At 34.6% G+C, this 10335-nt stretch overlaps 1 protein-coding gene across 1 annotated transcript; it reads right to left on the bottom strand.

The window, feature by feature from the left end:
• Positions 1 to 887: 887 nt before the first annotated feature.
• Positions 888 to 2543, bottom strand: RLP29 (receptor like protein 29). The gene has a single exon (XM_078983709.1). The coding sequence runs from the start codon at positions 2321 to 2323 to the stop codon at positions 950 to 952; it is 1374 nt and encodes a 457-aa protein (XP_078839835.1). The 5' UTR covers positions 2324 to 2543; the 3' UTR covers positions 888 to 949.
• Positions 2544 to 10335: the final 7792 nt, after the last annotated feature.

The following is a 10335-nucleotide window of genomic DNA, read 5'->3' as shown; positions in this document are numbered from 1 at the left end:
AAAAAAAAAAAAAAAACTATGTTTTTGTATATATTAAGGTAATGATTAGCATAGTTTAACGAAATATGTTATATTGAAAAACACATGTTCATTCGTTTCCCATTTCTGCTGGTACGTTGAAGCCTTTTGTGACAAAAATAAATGATTGGCTGAGAATGATTCCCCCATTCTCAACCTTTTTTTTTTCAATTGAACCCTCCCTTATATATATATATATATATATAGGGTTAGGTTCATGTGAGACGACCTAATTTTGTGAGACCGTGAAACGTATTTTTTTCTATTTTTTTTAAAAAAAATTTAGTTAATTCAAGTTCCGAAAATTATATTTAAAAAAAGAATTTTTTGATTTTTCCATTTATTTTGCATTTTAAAATTATTTTTAGAATATGTACAGTGTAATATTCTATTTAGAATATTTCACGTATTTTTCAAAAAAATATGATTTTTTTTTATTTTTTTTTTATTTTTTTTAGTTAATTCAAGTTCCGAAAATAATATTAAAACTTTTTTTTAGGTTTTTCTATTTATTTTGCATTTTAAAATTATTTTTAGAATATGTCAGTGTAATATTTTATTTAGAATATTTCACATATTTTTCAAAAAAAAACGGGATTTTTTTTTATTTTTTTTAGTTAATTCAAGTTCCGAAAATAAGATTTAAAAAAAGAATTTTTGGATTTTTCTATTTATTTTGCATTTTAAAATTATTTTTAGATTTGGTCTCACAAAATTAGAATGGTCTCAAATGAACCTATATATATATATATATATATATATATATATATATATATATATATATATATATATATATATATATATATATATATATATATATACTCTTTCCAAAATTTAAATGGTAAGCCCAAAATTTAATCACAACAAAATTCAAAGATAAATGATGCATAAAATGGATTAATCAATACAAAATACAAGGAAACATGAATGTTCAAATTCCAACACAACCCAAACCAAGAAACACAAAGAATAAAGCTGGCCTACTAAATTCGACTACTCGACCTTCAGATTTCTTCAATGGCTGAATCCTAGAACTGCTATTACCTACACGTGCGTTGCTTCTATTACACACATCAACTCCAAGCTTCACAGAATCATATGCTTGCAACGGATTCAAACACAACTGCCCATTCCCACTTAAATCCAAATTCTTCCCCAGTCTCTTCAAGAAACCAGAATCAAAGGGAATCTCTCCACTCAACCAGTTCTTGCTCAAATTCAGGTGATAAATATGTGAAAGATTTCCTAAACCCAGCGGAATATTTCCGGTTAATCGGTTGTTTTGTAACGACAATGTGGTTAGATTCGATAACTGTGAAAAGATGGCCGGAATTTCGCCGGAGTAGCCGGAGTCGGCAAGTCTGAGCTCTTGTAGCTTAGGGAGATGGCCGAACTCCGTCGGAAGTTCGGTAGACATTGGGTTGTTGTCCATGATCAAATACTCCAATCCCTTCAAATTCGCTAATCCAACCGGCGGTTTTCCATGAAATCCATTGTTGCTCAGTGCCATGAACACCAAAGAAGTGAGTTTCTCAACGCTGTTCGGAACACTTCCAGTGAGTAAATTCGAGCTAAAGTCTAGTTTTTGAAGCATACCCAGTTGCCCAATTGCGTTGGGGACTGGACCCGTAAGCGAGTTATAGCTCAGATCAAGTCCCACTAGGTTCCTGAGCTTGCACAGTTCAACAGGTATAGCCCCAGTGAGCTGGTTATAACTCAAGTCAAGATGAACAAGCGAACTCAACTGCGAGATCTCCGGCGGGATCCTGCCGGAGATTCTGGTTTGTGATATGGTAAGAATCTGAAGTGAAGATAAATGAGAGAAGAGTTGAGAAGGTATAGAGCCAACAAGGCTAGGATTTGATCTGAGACTTAGCTGCTGCAGGGAAGAAGGTCCAGGACTTCCAGTTCTGTTCTTTGACACAGAAAGTGTTGTTTTGGTTTTGGTGAAACACTGAAAGAAGAATACAGACTGAAGGTAAGGAAGCTGAAAGATCTGTGAAGGAAAGGTAGCAGTGTTCTTGCAGGTAGGGTTTGGAGAGGTACCAAAATCAAGTCGTGTGACATGAAGATGAGAGTCTGTAACACCTCGTTTGCATTCAATTCCAACCCAAGAAGCGGAAGGTTTACATGGGTTTGGATAGTTGAGTCTCCATTTTTGGTCGAGAGAGAGTGTTTCCATTATACTGTAGAGGGTTTGTAGCTCCGATGGATCCATGGTATCTTGTGGTTGCAGGTGGTTGTTGGTGGTGACATGACGGGGGTGGCATGTTAACAGGAGGAGGAATAGGAGAATAATAAGCATGATTGGGGAAGAGAGAGTGAGTGTGTGTGAATGTGTGTCTTTTTATGGGGTTTTGGTAATCGGGTGGTTTTTTGAATCACAAAAGCTTCAAGTTTGGTTGTCGTGTGGGATATCACATCAAGTGATCAAACAATGGTGTGTCCTCGAGTACCGTGAATGGTTCTATACAAGTATTCTCTAATACATACGACTCTACAAAACCTTAATAGTTGCCACATAATTATTACACAATCTATTCAATTTTATGTGAAAACTTTAAGAATACATAAGATCCATCATATATAAACGGGTAGGGATGAGGTGGGGTCAGTCATTCTCTCATCATCACCGAGTCTCCTATCATATCTTCTTCCCCGTCCCTCGACGTACGGGAAATTGAATCCCCTCCCTTTTAAAAGTGGACCTATCCCCGACCCGTCTTCAGTGCATTCATAACTTATTATACTTTTCTTTCTTATACTATTCAAATTCACTGTAAACAAGTTAATATTTTTTGTGATAGTTTGATGTTTCTAATAAAAGTATTATGCGTTATATTCTACTAAATTAACATTAATTTTATTTTCACGGTTCCACCTTCTATAATTGTATTTTCTTAAAAAAAAAATGAAACATGGGCTGAAAATGGTGTATGATCAAAAACCATTATCAAATTACAATATATTTTAATAGCAACTAGTAAAAAAACCCGAGCTTCTCCTCTGGGTTTCTTTTTTTTTTTTTTTACAATACAAGGCGGCGATGACTAAATTTGTCAAAATGTGAAAATATTATGGCTAAAATTCGCCACCGAAGTTATAGATATTCGGATCAAATTACAATATATTTTAAGATCCTTAATTACACCGCGGATGTCTGAGATGTTCGGATCAAATTCGCCACCGAAGTTATAGATATTCCTTTTCATACGTGATCGTCTTATGCTACTTCCAAATGTGATACATATGATCTGATTTGGGGAAAATTTTGCTGCTTCCACCGTCAATGAGAGAAAACGAGGGTGACTGCAATGATTTGGGGGAAAAAGTAGCTTAGATAAAAATAAATAATGAGACGTAATATATATATATATATATATATATATATATATATATATATATATATATATATATATATATATATTTTATTTATGTAAGTGAAGAAAAAATCATAACTTTTTTAATTACGATATATCATTTTCTTCTCTTGTTTTAAGATTCTTACTAGTTTCCTTTTAAAATAATTTTCTATATTTTGCTACGGGAGAGATATTACGTAGCTATTTAACTACGGAATAATTCGTAGAGAAATAACTACGGATTTTGTTTTCGTAGTTATTTTGCAAATTCCTAAACCAGTCGTATACACAAATAACTACAAATATCCTTTTCGTCACAAGTTTCATGGTAGATTAACTACACAATTTTATTGTGTAGCAAATTTTCATAGCAAAATAACTATGGATTTCAATTTTGTAGCTAACTAGCTATAAATTTTGATTCCGTAGCGAATTTTCTAGCAAAGTATCTACGGATATGAATTCTATAACAAGTTCCGTAACGAATTAGCTACAACTAAAAATTATGTAGTATATTTTATAGTAAAATAGCTACGAGTTTCGATTTCGTAACAACTATTCATGATTCAGCTACGTAAATGCAATTCCGTAATAATTTTCGTAGCAAATGACCTACAACCAAGAATTTTGTAGCATATTCCATAGCAGAATGGCTACGAATCTTGATTCCATAGAAACTTTACGTAACTATTTAAGATTTAGCTACGGAATGCAATTTCGTAACCGTTTCCGTAGCATTATAGCTACGCAAGCCATTCCGTAACATATTCTGCATTAAAATTGCTACGGATTTTGATTCCGTAAAAATTTTCCGTAGCTATTCATGATTTTTCTTGTAGTGTGTGTGTGTGTATATATATATATATATATATATATATATATATATATATATATATAGAGAGAGAGAGAGAGAGAGAGAGAGAGAGTTAGACATAGCATATGGATGAATATTTTTTATCATTCAAATAGTTTCCTTTAACTATTTATTTACTATTTTGATGATGTAAAAATAGAATGATATGTAGTATAAATACTTATCAAATGTGATAAATAAACACACTATGTTGAATACAATCTTCTAAGTGTTCAAAAATCCTCTCAAATCTCCTTCTTTTATTTTATAATGTTTTAGTTTAATTCTGTTTGTTTTAGTTTTAATTACATCAAATTTATAACACGTTATCAACACGAAAACTCTAATCAAGATTATTAAACAAGTGGAAATCATATATATCTTAATCAAGCATGTATTACTTAGTAAAAACATTATTAATTATAAAAATAGCAAAAACAACGGTTATTTTTCTACTATAAATAACATCACTATCATATTTTCTTTCTACAAAAAAAAGGAGTATATTCTCTCTTTTCAAGGTTATCAAGATCAAAATGATTCATCCGGTTGAGATTCGCGCAACTATAATGATTATAGCACTTAGCTTCCTATTTTTCAATCTCACACCGGATGTATTTGATCCTGATTTATTTTATCATTTCTTAGTCTTGTATGGGGTGATTCTTCTCCCGCTTCTGTTTTGTACAATATATATTGAAATAAATGGATTTTAATTTTATCTCTTGTTATTTTGTTTAAATTTATAGTTACAATATGTCCAACATTGCAAGGCTCGAGTTTGCAGCACTTGAAGTTAGTGGGAAAAACTATGTGTCATGAATGATAGATGTAAAAATGCATCTTGAGTCCAAGGGAATCTCAAATGTTATATATGAATTTAATAATTGTTTAGCACAAGACAAGGTGAAAGCACAAATTTTCCTTCATAAGCATATTGATGAAATGTTGAGATTTGAATATATTGATATTACTGATCCAAGTATTCTCTGGAATCTCTTGAAAGAAAGATTTGATCATCAAAAGGAAGTTATACTTCCAAATGGTAGAGATGAATGGAGAACATTGAGGTTTCAAGACTTCAAGAAAGTAAATGAATACAACTCAGCTTTGTTCAGAATATGTTCACAACTCAAGTATTGTGATTTGTGGACAAAAAGTTATTGATGAAGATATGTTAGAGAAAACTTACTCCATATTTCATGCAACAAACATTACATTTATTCAACAATATCGGTTGCAAAAGTTAACAAAATATTCTAAACCGAATGCATGTCTGCATGTGTCACACCCCCGAACCGGGACGGCGGAAACATCCAGGGGCGGGTGACTTCATCTTGTAATATCATAACAATTGAATATGAATGAAACACATCATCATACATTAAATATACCAACATGTATTGTTTACAACTTTGAATTTGTTCATGAAAATACATCCAAAAATAACATAATGTATGATGATAAAAGTACAACAATTATCCAAAGTCCATGGCTGAAAAACCTGCTCACTGAGTTCCTGAGAATACAAGTCGTTTTAAAAAGCGTCAACATAGAATGTTGGTGAGTTCATAAACATATTTATAAGAAAACTTTGTAATAGTTTGTAAACTCCAGAAAATCCGATATTTTCTTTAGAAATAGTTTGTGAGTCTCGTTTCAAAATCATGTATAATTGCATATGTATTCTTTGTTTACCTTGTTTGAAATTATATAGAGTGTATTCCCTGAAAATCCTATATTTTCTGTTATACGAAAAGTTGTGGTCTTAAACCTTAAGACCAGAGTGGTGAAACTAGTTACAAAATAGACGGACGACACATAGTTTTGTACTTTATAAAATGGGTAGAGTGTATACTTTGTGTAAATTTTAAAATAATATTGTTATTCCATATGTGAATCGTTATAACCATACTAATGTGACTAGAGCGTCTGTCTTGACGTTCTTCAAGCGTCGGTTTCTAAAAATAGTTATGACCCTAGACTGGCATGTCTATCTGTAGCAAACAGCTTAGGTGTGGGGGTGTCAACCCCGTATAGATCTATACACAATATCCCAATCTCCCTCCAAGAGACTTTGGTTATAACTAAAGGTCTTACGGGTACACTAAATAGGTACGGTGAAGAAGTGTCTCACAAGAGCCTTAATAGAATTTACGCAAATATTGAATCCCATTATGTAACGTTATAAATAATGTTACTAGTGTATATTTACGACTGCAGTTTGACACACAATAATTATTGTCATAATTTAGACAGATTATTAGGAGTGTTTAAAAATTATTATTGACAGACAACTTATAATACATAAATTTTTGTGGAAAAGTGAGTTTGTCCCATTTTTACTACTTTTGTCATAAATAGCTCATTTTTACCACAATTGTCAAAATTTGTCCAGTTTTACCATAGTTGTCAAAAATAGCTTATTTTTATCATAGTTGTCAAAAATAGCCCATTTTTACCAGAGTTATCAAAAATAGCCCATTTTTACCATAGTTATAAAAAATAGCCCATTTCTACCATAATTGTCAAAAGTAGCCTATTTTTGACATTGTTGTCAAAAATAGCCCATTTTTACTGAAATGGTCATAATTAACCCATTTTTATTTTTACTGTAGTAAAAATTTATAGATTCACAAATTTTACCATTTTAAGTGTAATTCTCCATATTTTTCCATTTTTCAAGCTTTCATCACCAAAATTTTGTTTTAACATTTTTCTTAACATCATGGTGATTTTATCACACATTAAAGAAAACATTTTTGGCATAACAACAAAACATGTAAAGCTACACAAAATAACTTTGTTTCCAACAACTTGAGACTTATACAAATCTCGAGTTCATGGATTTCTAGCATGAGATCACAACATTTCAACACACATATACATATAAAACATACACATGCAAGTGAATATTCAAGGATATAAACAAGATTTTGACTTGTGTCCCCCCCCCCCCCCCCAAAAAAAAATGAAAATTTGAAAACAAGGGGTGTGAAGCTCACCTTGGGGCTTTTTCGGTTTGTAGAGGAAAAAGATGAAGGAATTTCGAGTCCTAGCTTGTGCCTTGAAGAGATCTTTGAAGTGGTGGTTGTTCTAAGGAGTTTAACACATAACTAAGTGTATAAGTTGAGTGTTTTAAACATAAGCATGAAGTAAAAACTCTTGAGTTAGACATTAACTTACCAAGCTTGTGATTTTTAATGAAAACTTTCTTGAAAAACACCTATATACCCACGAGCTTTAGAGAAGGAGATGAGACAAAAAGTTGAAGGTTAGAGAGGTGAAATGAGTTGGATGAATTTTTTTGAAATGAGAGTGGTGAATGAAGGGTGGTTCGGCCAATTAAAGGGATGAGAGAGGAAGGGATTGTGCCTTGTTATTTGTTGGTCCATACTCCTTTCCTAGATGCATAAAGGATAAACCCCTTTGTTATTTGTGGTATAATAATGATGTGTCAACCTTTGCATGCATTTTATTTCCTTTTTTAATAATCGGTTGGCCTAAAAGGGAGTGGAGAAAATAAAAAGGTTTTCAGTTTTTATGAGAGGGCCCAATAGGGGTTTTTGGCCCATTATGGCACATATGCAGTTTATCGGCCCAATAAGATTTAGTGGAAGAGCTTTCGGCTCAAAAGGGCTCATTAGGGGGTTTTCAGCCTACTAGATGGTCCATTAGAGATTTTTGGCCCAATACAATACCTATTAGATGTTTTTGGCCCATTATGTTTTAAGAATAATTTTCACGGCCGAATAGGAAACCCAAATGATGATTTTCGACCCAAAAGACCAATTGGAAAGATTATCGGTCCATTAGGGCCCAATAAGAGTGTCTTGGCCCCAAGTAAGGGTTTTGGGCCAAGAAAACTTAGACTAAGGCCTAAAGTTGAGTAGTCTTAGCTTATCGGATTAGGTTTTGGGTTTATACAATGTGGTTTCGACTTGGATCACAATTGTTGGATGTATAGACTTAAATAGTATTGAAGTTTGATTTATACTATATGTAATGTTACAAGGTTACACAAAGAAATCATCGTGTACAAGATAGAAATCTTAGCCCTGATTTGTTGGTTATAACAGCTTGTTGTAGAGCAAAACAATGAGTTCTTGATGAAAAACCATGAATCTCGTCCAACGAGAACAGTAGCAGTTAGATGTCATTTCATGCATCTTATAGGGTAGTTTTTATCATCATTTGAGCATCATATTTTGTATATTTTCATGTCATTTAGATAAACAATGTTCAGCTCATGTATTTTGTTAGAATTCTCGTACTGCTCATGTTTTCATGTCAATTTCAGATAATTTGAGTGGAGCAGTGCTTTGGGAGCAGTTGGATGTGAGTTTGGAGCTTAAAATGGAGCTTGGAACTTATGGGGTATGTTGAGGAATGATTAGAAGATGCTTTGTTCAAGAAACATTCTATCAAATTGATCACACGGAGATAGAATCTGCAATCTAAAGTTAAAGGATGTTTCTGGCATCTTTGACTCCCTATCAGTATTTTGAGCATATCTCGAGAACCATAACTCCGATTGATGTGATTCAAAATGATATGAAAAGTAGACGAAATTTTAGACATCTTAGGCACAACATGTGATCGCGGGTTGCCTTTATGCGACCGCACGGGGCCTTTATGCCATCGCATGTTGGGTCGCAACTTGTCTTCGAGGTTCTTTTGTGCCAAAAATTCATCCGAAAATGATAAATGAAAACCTGCGATCGCAAGTTGTGTACATGCAATCGTAGTTGGCTATTTACATGTAACGACCCAATTTTCACATCAAAAATTTTTTGTTTAAAAATGTTACTTTAGAAAATATTAATAACTAAAACATCATTCGATCATCCATAATATAAACTGAACCATGTCTGAAAACCAAAACATACAACTAATCAGAATATCAGAGTATCAATCCCAGAAAAGCTCGTAAATGCGGAAACCGAAGAGGGTGTGTGTGTGTGACATGCTGCTACCGCGCCGGCTCCTTTCCCCTAGCTGAGAAGGTACCTGAAACCAAAACTGAAACCGTAAGCACAAAGCTTAGTGAGCTCCCCCATAATACCCCATACCATACAAGCATTTAACAAATAACATGCAATTAGGAGATACGGGCCCCGCCCACACTCATGAAGATACGGGCCCCGCCCACACTTCGCTATCTGGGAGATACGGGCCTAGCCCACACTCCATTCTCGGAGAGATACGGGCCTCGCCCACACTCAACCGCCAACTCTTATCATACAAGTATCGCACAGACAACAAGTGTAAACAATGCTATCATACTGGCATATATCATAATCAGCTCAACTAATAGATACGGGCTCGGCCCACACTCTAATACTAACGTCTCGTCTATACGGGCCGGCCTCGGTGCCTTAGACCCGTTACTACTGGAAGGAAACTCACCTCGAAATAGCTGCTGATCTGTGTGGGAATTGATCACCTACTACTGCTGCTGCTACTCCGGAAACTCCCCGGCTGTAATTCCCACAATATATTTAATCATACACTGCTAACTGTCCTTTGGGTAAAAAAACCATTTTTCCCCTGGTCTAGCCCTAAGTCAATTCGAAGTCAACTTTTAGTTGACCCGACTCGCCGAGTGGATCTCCACTCGCCGAGTCCCTGTCCAGACAATTGTCCTGGGTCCCTAATTCTACTCGTCGAGTTGGGCTATGACTCGACGAGTTCATCTTCTAAACTGACATTCAACTCCTTCATCCTACTCGCCGAGTTGTATGAACAACTCGTCGAGTTCATCTTCATCCGAAGAACACATATGCTAAGACTCGCCGAGTTGTATGAACAACTCGCCGAGTCTGTTCTTGATCTATGAAGATTGCCTTGGACTCGCCGAGTCAGGGCATTGACTCGCCGAGTCCAAACATGGGTGAGTTCAGCTCCCAACTCACCGAGTCACCCCCTGTGACTCACGACTCAACTCGACACATCATGAAAGGACCAGTACAGTGACTCGCGACCAGACTCGTCGAGTCACATATACGACTCGCCGAGTCGCAGCCATGCATCCATCAAATACGCCGATTTGCTCAATTCCAGTCCATGCCATTCACAGATCTGGGCTTCTAGGACACAAAT

Source organism: Lactuca saligna, chromosome 3 (genome assembly GCF_052625555.1).
Source record: "Lactuca saligna cultivar CGN05327 chromosome 3, ASM5262555v1, whole genome shotgun sequence".
Taxonomy (NCBI): Eukaryota; Viridiplantae; Streptophyta; class Magnoliopsida; order Asterales; family Asteraceae; genus Lactuca; species Lactuca saligna.
This window is presented reverse-complemented; position numbering and strand designations above follow the sequence as displayed.